The sequence below is a fragment of the Uloborus diversus genome, chromosome 1, assembly GCF_026930045.1.
Source record: "Uloborus diversus isolate 005 chromosome 1, Udiv.v.3.1, whole genome shotgun sequence".
NCBI lineage: Eukaryota > Metazoa > Arthropoda > Arachnida > Araneae > Uloboridae > Uloborus > Uloborus diversus.
In genome coordinates, this window is record NC_072731.1 from 31,500,031 (window position 1) to 31,518,906 (window position 18,876).

General features: G+C 33.2%; 1 protein-coding gene across 4 annotated transcripts in view; it reads right to left on the reverse strand.

The window, feature by feature from the left end:
• Positions 1–18,876, reverse strand: part of LOC129234525 (coiled-coil domain-containing protein 148-like) — a 46,954-nt gene that overhangs the window by 12,525 nt on the left and 15,553 nt on the right. For all 4 annotated transcript variants that reach the window (XM_054868537.1, XM_054868536.1, XM_054868535.1 and 1 more), the window contains exons 4-9: positions 17,941–18,319; positions 15,096–15,271; positions 12,807–12,984; positions 9,981–10,125; positions 6,087–6,293; positions 1,664–1,923 (exon numbers count right to left, since the gene is read on the reverse strand). In XM_054868537.1, the coding sequence (XP_054724512.1) occupies positions 1,664–1,923; positions 6,087–6,293; positions 9,981–10,125; positions 12,807–12,984; positions 15,096–15,271; positions 17,941–18,319 (1,345 nt within the window). The remainder of the gene's footprint in view (positions 1–1,663; positions 1,924–6,086; positions 6,294–9,980; positions 10,126–12,806; positions 12,985–15,095; positions 15,272–17,940; positions 18,320–18,876) is intronic.

The window sequence follows — 18,876 nt, forward strand, 5'->3', positions numbered from 1 at the left end:
TTCTTTCATCTATATCTCTCAGAATCTGAATTTTTAGCTTCATCATGCATACAATCCAAATATGAAACAAGGCATTATTTAAAGTAACATGATGTGGATTGTCATTGATTAATTTTATATCTTTATCAAGTTTCCTTTATCCAACACTCAGACAGGCTTTTTTTTTTTTTTTGATGACCTAGAAGACGTGGAAGAAAAAAAATGTTTAAAAAATAAAATAGTAAAGCAAAACTATGATTGGTCCAATTTTGTAGTCACATGTACATTCTTTCGTGATTCTGGCCATTTCTTTCATCTATATATCTCAAAATCTGGATTTTTAGTTTCAGCATGCATACAATCAAAATAAGAAACAATGCATTATTTAAAGTAACATGATGTGGGTTGTCATTGATTAATTTTATATCTTTATCAAGTTTCCTTTATTCAACACTCAGACAGGCACTTTTTTTTTGGTGAGAGTACATATTAAATATGAATGACCACTGCACCTCTATTAAAGACACTTTGAACAGTGTGATTTTCAATTTACGACTGTGAGAGGAAGTCTTTTCATAAGTATCAAATCTGGCTTGAAGTAATTTTTCTGTGCCTAAAAAGAACTTCAGTAACAAAATTCAGTATCTTCAATTAAAAAATTATTGTAGTTAAGTCATTTATTTTTCATTAATTTTACCAGGCTCTGCAAATACAGTCGGACCTCCATATATCGAAGTAGCAAATTACCGGAAAAAAATTCGATATATAGAAATTTCGCTATATAGAAACGATATTATTTTATCCTAAAAACCTCCTAACACATTAAAATTAAAAATAATTTTCCTGTGTGAAAACTAATTTCTAATTTATACGAGCATCGGATTAAATGAAAGTTAATAATAAAAAAAATAATAGAAATTGCATTTTTGCGCCTTTATACATATTCATTCCTTGCCAATGCAACTTGATCCGTAACATTAGGGGATCTCGTTTTGACAATGTGATCGAGAGAAAAGTAAAAAAATCAATCTGCTTAACTTGAATGATTTTTTCTGCAGCTAAAAAGACTAGGAATGATAATTAAGAGACAAAAGGGATAACTTGAAAATTATTTTACAAAGTTACTGGTCACAACTAAGATTTGAAATAAACTTGAGGGAATTTAAGAACTCCAGAACAAAACAACGACCTATCTACATACCCCTCAACCCCGGATTCCTTATGAGTTTCGTAGCAAGCTTTAGTGAACATAATTTTCTAAGTCTAAAGTGGAAAAAAAAATATTTGAATGTTTTGAAAAAAAATTCAATACATAGAGGTTTTTTTGATATATAGAAACAATTTTTCTATGTAAAGAACATAGAAATTTGCTGGCATTTCGATATATAGAAAATTTTGATATGTGGAAGTTCGATATATGAAGGTTCAACTGTAGTTTGAATGATAACAGCAAAAAAAAAAAACATTTCATCAAGATCTTATTTTACTACAATTTAGTTGTAAAATTCACCATTTTAATATTATATTTTTAAAAAAAACTGTGATTTCTAACTTCTTGCAAAATCTAAAAAAAAACTTATTGAGCATTTAACAAGTTTAAAAAAAAACACTTAAAAGAATTCCCATCATTTAAAATTCAAAAATAGCTCTCTCGCAATAAATCAAGTTTTCTTTATTTGTTTACCGCTCTTTATCATGCTTGGAACGATCTTTAGTAATCTTTCTCGCATCCTCCATGCGACGTTGAAGAGCATCCTCACTCTCTTTTTGGAAGCGCAACCTCTCTTCGTAGTAAGCCGCCAGTCGCTGCCGGGCCAGCTCCCGCCTGTATTCCTCTTTGGCAGCTTGTCGCTGTTGCACGACTTTTAGAGCCAATTTTCTCTGAGCTTCCATTTCTGCTTGTTGTAAACGTTCATTCTCTTTTTCCTTCCTCCACTGTTCCACCTAAAATGTACACAACTTTTTAACCAAGGAAGTTTTTACGTAAAATTGCAGTTGAATTATACTAGGTGATTCAAAATGAACAAGACAAACAGAGTAAAAATTATAAAATGCAAACAAAGCATAGCAACAGAAGTATGGAAGTTTTATCTAGGAATAGCTAATACTTCTCTTAACATGAAACCACCAACAAAGACATTGTTATTCAAATGATAATCTCTCTCTCTTAGAGAATGCTCATTGTGTATTGTAATAACAAAAAAATTTCATCCTTTGTCATTGTTATAACATACTTTTCTCCTTAGTTTGGCAAAGAACCATCTTTTTTTCATTACATCATTTGGTAATAGATTTTGAGTTTTAGCCCCCTAAGGCTATGCAGAATAAACACCGGTCAAAAATCAAAAGCTGGAAAAGATTTGAAACATTCCTATGAAGTACAGTAAAAACTACATTGTGTTTTGGTGCAGAATGAAATTGTTATATTCTCACTTCTTCAGTCCTTGGAGCATTAGGTTAATGACTAGTCAGGCTAAATAACACAGGATGTTCTATCTTGAGAGTAGCAGGAATTGTATTATTGCGTCAATATTTGCATTGTTACAAATAACAGATGCATTGTTACAAAGAAACATTCCTAGAAACTTGGGCAATGCATTTTCTTGGTAAAATCTAGTATATCAGCAAAACAAGTCCTTTAGAACTGACACTTATCAAAATCTTAAATTTGACATGAATATGTTTCAAAATATTTTTTGAAAAAACTAATAATACACATTTTTATCAATTTATCACAATTATTTTATCATTTATCCATATCTGTATCCGCAGATATCAGAGGGAAAATAAAGATCCCGTATCCGTATCCGTTACTTTTTTAGCGGATCTTAAATAGATCTTTTCTTTTCTAAAAATTCTGGAATATTTGAATAAAAGGCTCTTAAATTCCATTTAAATTAGGTTCTTTCCCTATCTAAATTATAAGGTATCATTTCCTAAGCCAATTTGCAAATCCCCCCGTCTCAAAAATGAAGAGGTAATAAGTTTTAAAAGTGGTATATTTGTGGCATCGTAGCTCCTAAACAGATGAACCGATTTTGATAGTTCTTTTTTTTCGTTGAAAAGGCGACTTGATCGAAAATGTTCTTAGCTTGGCCTCGTTTTGTAGAACTTTAATCATCAGAGACATTAATTAAAAACCAACTTAACGTTTTTCACAATTATGGTAGCAAAAAACAACCCATACGTTGAAAAATAATGGCCCTAATTGAAAGAATGAAGTTTTCTGCGTTTGATATTTATTTGGAACTTCCAAGTTATATACAGTAGGAGCTATAATCTTGTTCAGTAAATTTTAAATGCAATTCTACACCTTTATACTCGTGATTGGTAGCAATTTCATAGGCAGAAAACAAGAAGAAAAAGCTCAATGATTTAAAATTTCTGTCTGATGTCAGTTCATATTTGTAACAATGTGTGTTCTGTCCTGCGAAATTCATCTCAATATGAGGTCGGCAATCTGGGATATGTTTTTTTTTTTTTTTTAATTTCAATTGGTTTCTGTTATTGATTTGGTCTTTATGTTATTCTTCCTTTTGGGTTTTCTCGGCATCCTTCAAAAGAAGTGAGGCTAAATTCTCTATTTACTGTTAGGGAAGGTGTTCCCGGCTCTGTTATTTCGTTGGTCGGGGTAAGTTAGGTGGAATGGGTCAGCGCTGCATTTATGCTGAAATAAAATGCGAAAAAATATTTCTAGCCTCTCTAGTATCAGTTTTAGACTCTTGCTCCTGTATCCTACATCTACCAAGCTATCTAGAAATAATTCTTCACATTCTATTTAAGTATTAATGTAATGCTGAACCATTCCTCTATCTCCCCTTCAACTTTAAGAGATTTCTTTAAAGAGTAAATCATAGTCTTGATTATATTTATGATGTAGATGACATTTTTTGAAGAAACAGTGCCATTACCCTAACGGGGAATATCTTCCGTAGCAAATTTTACGTATGGGTAGTTGATTAGGGTTAAAAAAAATGAAATCCGTATACGTATCCGCGGATCTTCATACCAATGATCTGGATCCGTATCCGCGAATCTACTTTTTTAACGATCTGGCACATCACTAATATCAACCTCTTTTTTAAAAATCTCCCGGATCTTGGAAAATCTCCCCCGGAAATTTTTCTAAATTAAAGGACTATAAACATAATTTGTGGTTCTCTTTGGTCTCCTGCAGATGGATCACGAGCCTCTTTTATATTTGCGCTTGGGCTCCATACTCAAATTTGATAAATAATCCAAAATGGATATCTACAGTAACCTCTTTATTAAAAAATAAATAAACACCTCGACTTCTCACTGCTGCTTTCCCAGTCTGTAATTTCAGGCAAAGGTAGAGAGAATTGAGCTATTGTACTAATATTATGCCCTGAAGAAGAAAAAAAAGGGCAACAAAAACATGTTTTGGTACAACTGTACAATTTTTATTCTCGTAGTCATACCAAAACCGTACAGTTTGATGGGAGTTTTTTTTATTTGCCTCCAGTAATAGATTTAAAGTATCATTTCCTTACTTGGGGTTTTTTTTTACGTCAAAAGTGAAAAATTGCCGCCTCCAAAAGTGTGTCGCCTGGGGCGAACCGCACCCTCTGCCCCACCCTAGATACGCCACTGTATATATATATATAAAATATATATATATATATATAAAGAAAAACATAAAATTTGAACATTTTATTTAACTTTTGCACTGGAAGGCCCTTAAAGAAATAAATGTGTTGTTTTAATACATTTCCACTATTTTACTTTAGTTAATATACAGATTTTGCCAAATTTTATAGTAAAACAAAATTTATTTCAAGCATTGCTGTCATAAAAGAGGAACAAATTTTCTTTTAATACCTTACTTATATGCCACAAACTCTACGAAATACAATTTTACTTCCCTTTTCCCCCTTAACCTCTTTCCTATCCTCTTTTAGTAACAAATATGGTTACTTTATTCAATGTGATTACTGTGGGATTTTCAGCATTGTTACAGTTGATAAATAACAATCAATAACAATAAGTAAATGTAAATCACATAAATATTTAACATCATTTGCAATTAAGGGGCAAGGGAACAGAAACATATCTCCCCCCCCCCCCTTAAAATTTTTCTTTTTATTTGCTTCAATTTTTTTTTTTTTTTTTGCCTAAATACATAATTTGTTCATAAATTGTTGATTTTTGTTGCATGAAGAAGTTATAAATATTTTTACAAATTAGCTAAAAAAAGAAAGTTTTTGAAAAATAACTTTCAGGAAAATAAAATTTTTTAGAGCTCATTAACTGAAATGCGGGAACTTCCCAACACTCAAATGATCACAAAAGCAATGGAGTAGAGATTTTGATTACATTAAGAGAAGGATAAAAATTATGATCAGGATGAGTGGAAGTTACAGTTTACAGTAAATTTATGATTATCTGCAGAATAGGATGGCAAGTAAATGCAGATAGGCAAAATTGTGGATATTCTGCAAATTTTTTAAAAACGATGCTTCTGTGTGCAACAGCTTAAAAAACTCAATAAAAATTGCATACACTTAAACTACAACTAAAACAATAGCAAAGTGTATAAAAAATGCACATAAAAGCTAAAAAAAAAAGGATTGCTCATTATTGGGAATGGATGACACACATACGCGAGCAAATCGTGGAATCGGATTAACTGTAACTGATCAAGTTAGGTTACTTCAAAAAACACTTAAGGGATGGGGGGGGGGATTCTTTCAAGACTGGCCTAGTCACTTGTTTACACACTTAAGCAGTGTTGATCTGAAAATTAGTAAGTAAAGTAGATCTAAAGCAGTAAGTAGCATAAAACTAAAAATGAACTTTCAACTGGACAGGCTTGGGAATATTTTTAAAGTGTTTGGTGTCTTTGGAAGGGAGGGGAAGAAAAAATAAAAATGTCTAAAAGTAGATTTTGCACTTGTTAGCTTAAAATGTGAACATTTATCTTCTTTCAGTTAATCATTGCCAAAAAATAAATATTTTTCTGAAAGTGTGAAAGGTCGCGATAATCAAAAGTTTGCTGTACTGCTTTCAGTTAATGTTAAAAAGTCAGTACAAAAAAAGAGAATAAAACATGCTTTGTAACTGTTAAAGATATCAGCTGGACGTACCCTTTGCCGTAGAACTTCACACTTGAATTTCTGCCTTAATGCTTCGTCTCTGCTCAGTTGGTGTCCTGCATGAGATTGTTGAGCCTGGGAGATTTCTGTAACAGCTCTCAAGAGCCAACTCCATCTCTCCCGGGCCCAATCTTCTAAGCATTTTTTCCTACGATCTTTATGAAAACGATTATTCTGATACCAAGTTTCATAAGACATCTAGATAGGAAAAAAACAGGAATTATTTCATTTACAATGAAAATAAAAATAATTTAAATGGAATAATGCTATATTTTGGCATTAAATTTTTGCATTGCATTCATTACATCAGTCTCAATTTCTTTGCAATGATAAGATATTTCATTTATATGATGCACAGTTTCTTTTAGATTCTGAAATTTTAGTTATCTTTTCATTGTATCCTTCTCCAACACTGCAGAGGAGTCAGAAATGGTCATTTCAGAAGACTTAACTACACACTGGTTTTATTAATAAACTAATAGTACCCGCACGGCAATGCCTGTGCTAAGAATTTTAAAGAAGTCTGTTGAATTAAAAAATCCACATAAAAAAAACCTATTAAAGTCTCTTTGGAATTTAAAACTATTTGCAAAAACACATAAAAAATTAACGGCAGCTTTAAAACTCAAAAATAATCCTTCAACTGTATAGTTCATTGTTTAACGTGCCAAGCAACCACTTTACCATAACCCTGCCCTTTAGCCAATGAAGCGGGGGTTTTTTCTGCAATTTAAAATACTTCTCCAAATAAACAATATTATACTAAAAACGAACCATCACAATTGAATAATGTGACAAATCAAATTATTTACTTAGATAAGTAAAAGGTGGCATACCTAGCATGGGTGACATTCGGGACAGTAATTTGTGATGTCACCCCCCCCCCCCCCCTTACAAACGCAAAAGAAAAAAAATTAAATTTTTTTGCAAACATGAAAACAGAAATTCATGCAATTTTCAAAAACAACTACTTTTGTGTTATAATGAAATTTTAAGGGGGCTAATGTGCAAAAGACGAATAAAAAGGGGGGGTACACGGGTTTGCTGCTTGGAAAATTTTCAAATTTGTAGTCTTAATAATGGATCATTTCACGTCAAATTGCCTAATGCCAGGTGCCATCATGACCCAGATTTTGGCCATTATTTTTTTACATGAATGGCTAGAAGCATTGAATATTACTTTTTATCACTTTTTTCCGTGAATATCATAATCAGCCAAAAGTCACATGGAATCACAAATTCAAATGCAAAAAGAAGTCCAGTAAAAATAAACTAACACCATTCTGTCCAAATCAGAACTAACAAGAACGATTTTAGGATACTCACTTGGAGATAAATGTTTTGAATGTATCATCTTTTTTAAGTTTGCTTCCTGAACTGTCAAACAATTTTATTCCCGGTGGTTTATTTGCTCTTAGCCCTGATGTACAGTTGTACAATACCTCACCTTCTTCAGCACCATAAAAAGTCTTAAAGATGTGGTTGGTATTACATAGTGCTTGTATCTATGATGTGGTTGGTATTACATAGTGCTTGTATCTATGATGTGGCTGGTATTACATAGTGCCTGTATTGGCAATGAACACCAATAGAAATAAGTTCCTTTCTTGATGATCCCCAAAAAACTGCTGAGTTGGACATGTATTGGAACATCTTAAGAGATTTTAACGGCATCTCTGTATCTACACTATCTCAGATATTTTAAGAAGAAAAATGCGATAAAATATTTTCTGTGATGCTTCCAACACCTTACCAAAAAACAGAAACTGTTTAATCAAAGATTTTCTTTTCATTTTCCATAACCTTTCAAAAAGAATTCACGACGTCCACTATATAACAGATTTTTTCGTCAGACATGAACAAAGTGTCATTGTCATCTCTGGTGCTAACATAAGATGCTTCTAACCCTTTTCACAATGCAGTTTTATTTGAGGTTTTATCATTAAATGATGAACAGGCTTCAGATATAGTTCATACTGAAATAATTCTTGCATATCATATGAACTAGCTTGAGCTATTTGTATGATGTAGTGAGATTAACTGTTCGACTTCTTTTTAGTAGTTTTCCCCGTATCACCTAAAGTTTTGTACTTTGTTGCGATGAAATGATGGATATGAATGGTACTTAAGATTTTTACTGGTGTTGTGTTTTGAGAAGTGTACAATACATGCCTTCACCGGTTTTAAATAAGTTTAATACTTTGTTAGTACATTGTGTAATGAACTAGCAAGCATATCAAATGCGTTACCGTTCTATAGTATAAATCAAAACCCTGATAAAACCTCTGCGTCTAATATGTGAGTTTGCTTCTTGGAAAAATCATGTGTGGTGGATGTTTAAATCTTCGACATAAATAACAGAATTTGTTAGCTCTCGAAATGCATTTTATCAAACTGTATATATTGTGTTTCTCCCATTTTGCTACAAACTCTTTTTGCTTAGTATACCCTCACATGCTTACATTTTTACCTTTCTCAAAATCCACCCTCTGTTGCATTCACTACAAATCATATAACTTATGTATACTTGGAAGTTGGAACAGCAACACCCTCTATTGCTATAGTTGGGGGCGAATAACAAATGTTCTGGTTGATTAGTTAGTCCGACTAAGTGAGGATGGTAAATTAATATTTTTCACACAAACAACTGCTTGAATACCATTTTTGAGCAGTACCCATCAGCTGTTGATGGTTGAACATGAAAGAAAAAAAAATTTTAAAAATGATTTCAATTATTTTTAGGAAACATTTCCAAATGTGCACATTTCTGCTAATCGGTCAAGTATTAACATAGGTATGAGCATTTATGATAGCACGCGGCCGCCATCTTTGATGATGTCTTAGCAGGAAAACGCACCAGGTGGCGGATGTCTACTCAAGTCCAAAATACTTTCTAGGACACATACTAAACATTTTTGATAAAAAATTCTGCCGAGACAAACTTTCTACAGAAGTGCTGAATATTTATAAGAACGAGCGACCGCCATCTTTGATGACATCATAGCAGGAGAATGAACCAGGTGGTTGATGACCACCCGAGTCCAAAATACTTTCTGGGACACCTACTAAACATTTTTGGAGAAAAAAATTCTCTCTACTCAAACTTTCCTACAGAAGTACTGTCAGATCCAGGACTATATCTCACTACTCCTTATGTTATGCATTTTCACCTGCTAAGTTTTGTAAGACACAAAGACTAAAAGAGAAAAGTATCTTTCAGTTCAACTATGTATTACATAAGCCAAGAGTACCCAGAATATATGGCTATGGTTCCACATGCTACACCTAGCCTTTGCGTCTTTTTGTCTCCTGAACACCCAAGAAAAAAATAAGATTTAAAAGTAAAGAAAGATTTGCCATCACAGTGCTGGAGATAGTGATAGTATTTTTAAAATATCAGTTGGCTTTTGAAATGATTTAAATCAATTATAATAGGAGTTTTTTTTTTTTTTAGCCGAGTTCATTAGTTCTAGATTATTTAAAGTAATGCAGAAAAAAATGCACTAAAAAACTGCAGAAATGATACTGAAGGGGCAGTAAATAATCAGATTTATCTTTAAAAAGAACTGTTTTAATAGCAGGGGTGCCTACTTAGGGGAGGGAGGAGGGAAAGCACATGTTGCACCATTCAAATTTTTAGGGGGGTGTTTTAAGGAGTATTTTTTTCATTTTAAGGGAGTGCCTTTGTGATATCTAGGGGGTACACCCTTGCCCTTAAGGAAGTGGGCACCCCTGTTAATAGCATGAACTTTTTTACTCAAAATTATTTCAAATGTTCAGAAGCTATGCATATACACCAAAAGGTATTGCACTTCTTTCATGATATTGTTATTTTTTCAAAAATGAGTAAAAAAAAAAAACTTTTAACCACACATAATCACTAACCAAGTGTCCTAAAGTTTTGTGAGGAAATGTTCTTTTTAGTCTGTCAAAGCACAAAACTCTTCTGTCAGGTAGATCTGAAGGATATTGCTCTAATATATGTTCAAACATTGCACTGTCATGTTCATTCCAGCCACCAGGACAAGCTCTAAAAAGAAATAAAATTCTTTAGTTTGCATAAAAGATGTGTGTATGGGGGTCAGTAGCGTAGCTACACTTTCTGCCGCCCGGGGCGGGTCCTCAATTTGCCGCCCTTTTGATGGGAGATAGTACATACATTAAAGAGTCAAAAGTATTTTAAAAAAGAAAAAATGTAAAAAAAAATTTTTCCTTCTTATTTCTCTTGCAGAAGGGAAAAAAAAAGAATTCAGAGCTCCACCGAAAGATTCCAAAAGTGAAGTCAAAGTTGTTAATTTAAGCAATTTTCGGTAACGGTTTACAGAAAAGAAGCTTTGAGCTAACTCCAGATTTTTTTTTTTTCAAAATTAAAATCAGTTTTATGCTTTCTTTGGTGACGTTAGGGGAATTGGGAGTCCGCCAGGAAATTTTATGAAACTGAAGTCTTAAAAAGGCAACTTTAGGCTATCTTTGGATATGTGAAGACATTAGGGAAGGTTCAGCGGTGCTGTCCGGAAAGCTTTTCAACTAAACTTAAAAGCACGTAAATGTGGGCTGTATCTAGTGGTGTAAGGGCCTCCCTTCACTTCAATAAAGATTTGATTTTCCTCCTGAAATATTTTCAAACTTGAAATCAATTTTAGTCTACATTTGATGACGTCAAAGAGAATATGTAACGTACGCAAGCTCTCGAGAAATTTTACCATGCCGAAGTTTCAAAAATGGAATTGTAGGCTATCTTTGACCGCATAAGTTTCCAGCTATTTCCAAAAATGTTGGGAAGTCAGATGGTTTTCCTGTCTCCCAACGAAACTTTTTGAAAATGACATCCTAAAAACGCAACGTTAGCCGTTGTTTGACATACAACGTCATGAGAGAGAGAGTTCGGAGGGGGGTTTCCCACTCGAAATCTTTTTTGGAACTGTTGCTCATTTAAGCTCTTCATCTCTGAGAAAAGAAAAGCTTTACGGTCTTCCCTTAGAAATTTCTAAAAACGAAATTTGGAGTCACCTGTGATGACGTTAGGTTCATGCACATTTGGGGTCCCTACCTTAGAATTTGTCTGAAATTTCAGTTTCTAAAACCCAACGCTAAGCTATTTTTGGAGACATTGGATGCGATGAGGATTTTAAAGTTCGAAGTTGATGTCCTTAATACAAATATTAGACTATCTTTAACCACGTTAAAGGAAGGGTCAGGGCTTAACTGTCCTCAGGAGTTTGTTGATATTGAAATTTTAAAAACTCAATATTAGGCTAAAAGATGAGATGTAAAGGGATGTGGTGAGCGTTATCCTTTGGATATGTTTTGAGACTCAAGGCCTAAAACTGCACTTTTGGGCTGTTTGGTGACGTTAAGGAATAGGAAGGCTCTTCCGGTTGCTCTTCCCGAAAAATATGATACCGCCCTCAGTCTGTAGCTTCAGATGAAGGAAGAGAAAAAACAAACAGAGGTGTCCACAAGACCAACACGTGTTTTGTATTTGAGCATAATTTTATTATCAAAGTCGTACCACAACCTTAGAATTTAAAGACCTTTTTTTTTGACTCCATATAAAGATCAAAAGCATGATTCACTAATTGGGAAACCGGATAAATTTTTTCGCATCAAAAGTGTGAAATTGCCGCCCCTCGAAAAGTGCCACCCGGGGCGGACCACCCCCTCCGCTCCTCCCTAGCTACGCCACTGATGGGGGTTAATAAAGATTCCATGGATGGTGCTCTCATTAGTTCAAGAAGAGAGAGAGGGGGGCAATGCAGAGAAATGTTTTGTAATATTTTACTTGTAAACGGATGATTACAGCAGCAGTGTTAAATTGATTTATTTACTTTTAACTGAAGTTTTCATTAGTGTCATTATGCTTTAGAGGGAGGAAACCAGTTTAGGAAGTCGAAACTTGAATATTATTCATGAATTTGTTTTAGCCAAGAAGGAATAATCATTTGTTCTAACTTTGAAGATATTTTATTCATGTTTTCAAGTACACTTTGTAATTTTTTAAAGTCATTTGCGAAAGAAATAGTGGAGTTAGAAACTACTGTCCATAGATGGTTGCCAACTGAGCTTGTAGCTGGTGGCCATTACCGAAGTCACAATTTTTATCTGTAAATATTAGATTTTCTTTTTTCTAGTTAACAACATATTTCTCAAAAATATGAACCAAATTGTAAATTTTGTAAAATTGTAAATTTTGCTGAAATTGTTGTTATATTTCTTTGCAAGTGCTGATTAGAGCTGGGAACAAGAATATTTTTCTGGTGTAAAAAAGAAGTTCCTAGTGACTTTGATTTTTGAAAGTTTGTGCTTCAATGTAGTTAATGGAATTTAACATTTATTCATTTTTAAAAGAGAGTTAAATCCAAAGCTTATTCGAATTTATTACTAGAGGAACTGAATTAACATGAGATAATTGCACTAAAGGTCATTAGAAACAGAAAAAGCTATTTGGACGTATAAATAATCAGTGGTGTTCCCATAGGGTCTACTCCATAAATGCCGTATACTCTCAAACATTTTTTAGGCATATAGCGTATACCCTCAAGCTTCAAAAATTTTCATATAATGCCATATTACGCATATGATCGCATACAGGTATTGTGTGATGGATTTCTGGGAGTATACTCTCAGAAAAATAGATGGGAATATCACTATAAATAACTAATAGTTTTTTTAAAGGAAAACAAGTAAAAGTTCATAAAAACGAGAACTTACTGCCTATCACAGTTTCTGTCAAGGTCTCTCAATCTATTTGAATAACTGTCATCTAATCTTGTAAGCTCTGCAATTAAATTCTCTTTAAGCTGTGGATCAGGGCAATAAAGCTCATGAAATTCAGGTGGCACACCTTTGGCTATCATCTTCTCTTCTGATGCAATATATGGAGGCAGTGCTAATTATGAACAATTAAAACCAGAAAAATTTAAAGAAAAACTATACATATTAAAATATCTCTTTATAGTAAATAAAAGTAAGGTTTCAAAGAAATTCTGGAAAAAAGTCGTTGATGAACGAACATGAAGGAGACCCCATAGCACCTACAGCCTTGAAATTTTGTACAAAATTACTTCAAGCCCCGGGAATGTGCACTTAGGGTTTTATTTTTAAAATCCAAATTAGTTTTTTGTAATTAATTTTTTAAGCTCAAATTTCGTGTAAATTGCCAATTATTGCCTATTAAAGGGGTGAAAAATTACTTGCACATATTAATATTATATACCGTTGAAAAGGGTAGAATTTTCCACAGTCTAGGAAATTTGTTTCAATGCTGTAACTTAAATACGGTGGGAGTTATTTGCGTTTTTAGCTCGAACTTTTTTTAGGCTTAGCTAAAATTTAAGCAGTACTTTCTTCATTAACCCTTACCAGGGGAGGTGCGGTCTCACAGACCACTCAAAAGTTCATCCGATCACCCCTACTTTATTTTCAGTCCGAATGGATGGTTTTTCCGCAATAGCTTTTTGTTTTGTGATCTTGAAAACCCCCCTTGCTTATCAGTACCTTTAGGCAGGGGGTCATGGCACACTAACGAGGTACGGGGAGATATACCGTATCTCACGGTGAGCAAGACCCACACATCAAGGGGTAAACTCCCAGCTGGGCTAACGCCCAGCACGGGGACCTTCCCCGGCGCAATAAGCATCAAGCACGTCCGTAGCATGATACGACTATCGACCGCCGCACCCAGCCGTGCGGGGGGCCCGCTACGCGGACCCCCCGGGCGGTGGAACCTAAGGCCTACGGCTAAGAGGTGGGGGGTGTGCGGAGAAAAGTACCTTTAGGCAAGTGCATCTGGTTTAAATTTCATTGCATTCTTAGAAGCGGTCTGTGAGACTGCACCTGCCCTTCAGTGTTACAATTTTCGGCAGTAGTAAACATGGCTCTTAACGTTAGAAACCGCATATATAGATTCATTTGATCTTATCCGCGTTATGTGGGAGAAATACAAAATGTTCTAGATGAGGTTGAGAGCTGTTTGAAATGTTTATAAACGTTATGCAATGATGTTCTAGGGACAATGAAGGCTGAATTATTCCTCGAAATACTAACAGTTAAAGGGCTATTTTCAGTAAATTACCGCCCATTAGCCAGGGCTAAAGCAGAAATACGTGAAATACACCACCAGCTCAGTCATTTCCAGCTGAGGACTGCAGTTTCGTGCGTTCAATCTTCGAGTTGAACCGAACCATTGCTTTGGTCACTCGTCTGGTTTGCTAATTCAATATTAGCTACCAGTTTGTTTCGCACTCTTGGCTTCCTTAAGAGGTTTTCCATCTCCAGCTCAGTCACTTTCCTATGCCGGGTTGATGAGTGCTAATAAGCACGAAACTGCAGTCCTCGGCTGGAAATGACTGAGCTGGCGGTGTATCTCACGTAGTTAAAGGGCTGTCAAAAATGTCCCATAACGTGATATAACCAATTTTATAGTACTATAATGTTTTGTATATAATAAAGAACTAAAATGAAATTGTTAATAAATAATAGATTCGTTTTTATTAAGAGTAGATAGTTATTTACTACAGCATATGATTTTCTCAAAAAATCTTAAGACTCTAGCAAAATTTCCTCGGAAAAGGTATATTTCGATTAAGAATTCAAAAATATTTTTTCCCCTTGCTAATAAAAGTTCAAAGGACATCCTGTTCAAAATTAGAGGAATATATCATAATTACACGACTTTTTAAAAATTTGCAAATGGAGCGGTATGGTTGTATTAAAACCTAGATCAACGGAGCTGCATCCTTTCAAGTTAGTAAAGAGTACCTTTTCAAATTATAGTATATATATTTGGATTTGTATATATATATATATGCTTTTTTTTTTTTTTTTTTGATCAATCTGTTTAAACTTCAATACTTTTGTCATATGGCTGATTGAAAAGTATATCTAGAGGGAAAATGCAGCTCCTAATGTTTTTCTTAAGAAATCAGTTTTGATAAGAAGAATATTAACATATGAATGGGTTTCACTCAACCCTTATTGTAACAAATGAATTTACTTTACCTTCTTTAACCTGTTGTTCCAAATCTCTTTGTTCTTTTACTAAATCATCAGCTATTTCTTTGTAACCTGCCCATAATTCCTTTACTTCTCTTTGTATCTGGTAATGCTGAATTCTTGCAGCTTCTGGCAAAGGTCTTAATCCTTCATGTTGCCTTACCCACTCCCGAAGGTCTTCCCTTGGAAAATAAAAAATGAAAATAATAAAATTTGCTAGAACAAATCCTTGAAACATCAACAATGAACACTTGACATGAGAATAGGTTCTAAATTTTCAAACAATTCATTCTAAATTTCAAAAATACTTCGTGAAAGTTTCAAAAAGAATAAACTTGTATAAAAATGTTTTGTCCTTTTTTTTTTTCTTTCTGTTTCGAAGACAAACCAAACTGATAGAGAATCACGAATTTAAATTTTACCCAAATATTACAGGGTGGCGACAGGAACTGTGAAAAAAAAGTTCCCTGACTTTTCTCTGATTTCCCTGATTAATTTCACCAAATTTCTCTGATTTACGTTACCAATGGTAATGGTTTCCTTTCTTTGCTCTACTTGAAATCCATTGTATGTTTGTATAAAATGAAGTATTTTAAACGTTTTAAGTTGTGTCAAGTTAATGAACTAAAGATATATTTTAAAAAGATGCTACTTTTTTAACAAAATGGCAAAAAAAAATTTATCAAGTCAATATTTTTGGGGAAAAAACTACAAAACAGTATATTAAATTTTTCTACAATAGAAAGATACTTTACTTCCAGAAACCACTTAGCATAAGAATTTTAAGAAACTATTAAAATCACTCTTAAAAACGTATGTGTATTTATGGTAGAATTAAAAAGTAATTGAAATTATTTTGAACTAAGTTTTCAAACAGTATAATAATTGTTGCAAGAATAACAAGTAATAGGGAAAGAATAGTTATAGAAAGTAATGTGGTTATTCTTATATAACTAATTGACATATTTATGCAAAACAGATAAAACCATTTGACATCCACTCATAGGGAGCTTTTCTCTAATCAAGAATATAGGTTTTAATAGTAGGCATAGGTTAAAATAGGTTAGCATTTTAACAATAAAAAAGTAAAGATATTTACTTAAGTACACAAGTTAACTCTATTTCAAATGATTTCAGTATGTAACGAAAAAAATCTTAGCTTGCTTTTGTAACTACCAACTTTGAAATGCAAGAAAAAAAAGAAAGAAAGAAAAAAAAAGCAATTAGTTAATTTGAAAATATATAAAAGAAGAATACAACTCGGTTATAAAATTAAAGAATCACTTAAGTCTGAAGAAAAGAAAACCTTTATAATCTGCGTTGACAACAAATAGTATAACGGCAAAAAAAGAAAGTTTTTTTTATTGAAAGTTCAATTTTAGCAATTAAATTAAAAACGCGAAGAAGTAATAACTTTTAAGCTTTTATAGTATTAATTCAAAAACCAAAGATTTCTTCTTGAAATCGTGATTACAGTATGCTAATTACTTCGAGACAATGGAATAAAGGCAAAGGAGCTAAGGCATTAATAAAGGCTTCCTCTTTGCCTGTATGGTTGTTTATTTTACGTAGCATTGAAAGCGTAAAAAGAAATTTCAAGCTGGATAAAATAATCAACCTAACAGACACAGAATCAATCTCAGGAAGTTCATCCTGTGGTTAATAAGTAAGATTCAATACTTTGACGTTGAGGAAAAAAGATGCACAAATATGCGGCAGTGTATAATCACACCTCATTAATTTTACTTTTTTTTTTTTTTGTGAACAGATAATTGGCGGAAAATGCGTAGGGAATTAGAGAACTTAATTTTGTAAAGCAAAAAAAAAATTTTTCTTCATAAAATCAATTTTTCCTGATTTTTTTGTTATTTTTTCAAAATTCCCTGATATTTCCCTGATTTTTCCCTGATTAATAAAATTCCCTGACTTTTCCCTGATTTCCCTGATCTGTCGCCACCCTGTATTAGTTACTAATAATGATAGTTTATTGGGCACCAATGCTGATTTATTAAAAGCAATATAAAATAAGGCTTTATTTTGGATTTAAAACTTTAAGTAATATAGAAAAAACTCACTGCCAAGTTTAGCAAGAAATGGAAGGTTCTGAAAACAGTGATCAGGATGTCAATATCATTTAATATAAGTAAACAAAGCTATGGTGACAGTTACCAGTGCATTTTTAGCTAAATTTAGGATTTTTTTAAAAAATGGGAAGGGGTGGACAACTCATGAGCTCTCACTCTCAAAAATGCGTTTTAACACTAACTTTGGCAATGCTAGACAATAGAGGAGGGCCCCCAGCCACAAATTGCTTCGAGTGTTCCAAAAGCTGTCTTCCAAAAGTTTTTGGAAATTAAAGTCTTAAAAATGTTTTAAGTCACCTTTGGTGACATCTCATACGGGCATGAGTATGACAGGCGCTTGCCTTCAGAATATTTTCGAAGTAAAGGCTTAAAATTGCAATTTTTAGATGCATTTGTTCTCATCACTACCCCCACTTGGATCCAGGCTTAGTCACTTTACTTGAATATCCCTCTAAGAAGTTGCAGCCCAAGGCACCTGCTCTAGCCTCATAAAGAATAAAGGAGACCCTACATAGCGTCAAATATATTACAAACTTACATTTCAAACAAAAATGTAAATGAGCTTATAATTTTATTCCCTCAAAAATATAGTTTTTGTTTTATAAATATACAGCAAGTTACATTTTTTAAATTAATTTTTATAGTAATTTTTTACTAAAATATCAAGGTGTTTACTCTTGAACGGATTTTTTTTTTTTTTTTTGAATTTTAAAAAAATTCCAGAGAATAATTTTTTTTAGGACTGTAAAACATATTTTTTTCATTACCTTATGTACCACAATGGGTCAACCACATTTTCTCGGAAAAAAGCTCTCTCTTCTTCTATTTCTAAAATGAAATTTATATTATCAGCCAGCAAAAGTTGATCTGAACCCAACTGACCAAATATTGTTAAATGGTTGTAAATTTCTCTCTGAAGTCTGTCTTCCATGTACTGTAAGTGCATATATTCTTGCTCCCATATCACTTTATGTTGATAAAGCAAAGCAAGCTCTTTTTTGGAGTGAGTGACAGCCTTGAAGTGATCCGCACGATCTAAAATTCGACTTGTGGATTTCTTTGCCTGAGCAAGTCCGTTGATTCTGTCGTTGTGCAGAGGCTTCAATGACCGGCTTGGAGATACATCAGGTCTTGCTCTAGGAACACCTTCAAAAAAAATCATTTATTAATAAAGCTTAGAAAAATGTATAGCATACCATAAGAGCAGCAAAAAATTTCAAATAGTCAAACATAATTTAATTTAACCTTTTATTTTTATTTGATTATTTTAGGTGTCTTTTTCTTTTTTAAACAGAGAAAAGCATATTATAAAAAATTAAAAAAAATAAGTAGACAGCTGCCCTTCTTTGCCCTTGAACTATCAGAGCTGATTTACATCCCATTTCAAAAATCCTGAAAACACTTGTGGAAAAAGTTTTAGACCTTTCAAAACAGTTTAGGACATTCGTGTGATACATACACATAAATGTGCATCCATAAATTTCAGATTTGATCAGACAAAATCAAAAACCTGGAGTAAAAGTAAAACTCCAGATCACAAGTGCCCCTCATAAGGACATCACTCTGCTAAATATGAATGAATATTTCCATGCAATGGCGCACATAGCAATTTCTTAAAGAGGGCCCAGGATCGAAGTCCACTATTCTTGAACCAAACATATTCTTTTGATTTTATCAATTGCCGGCAACAAAAAACATTAAAA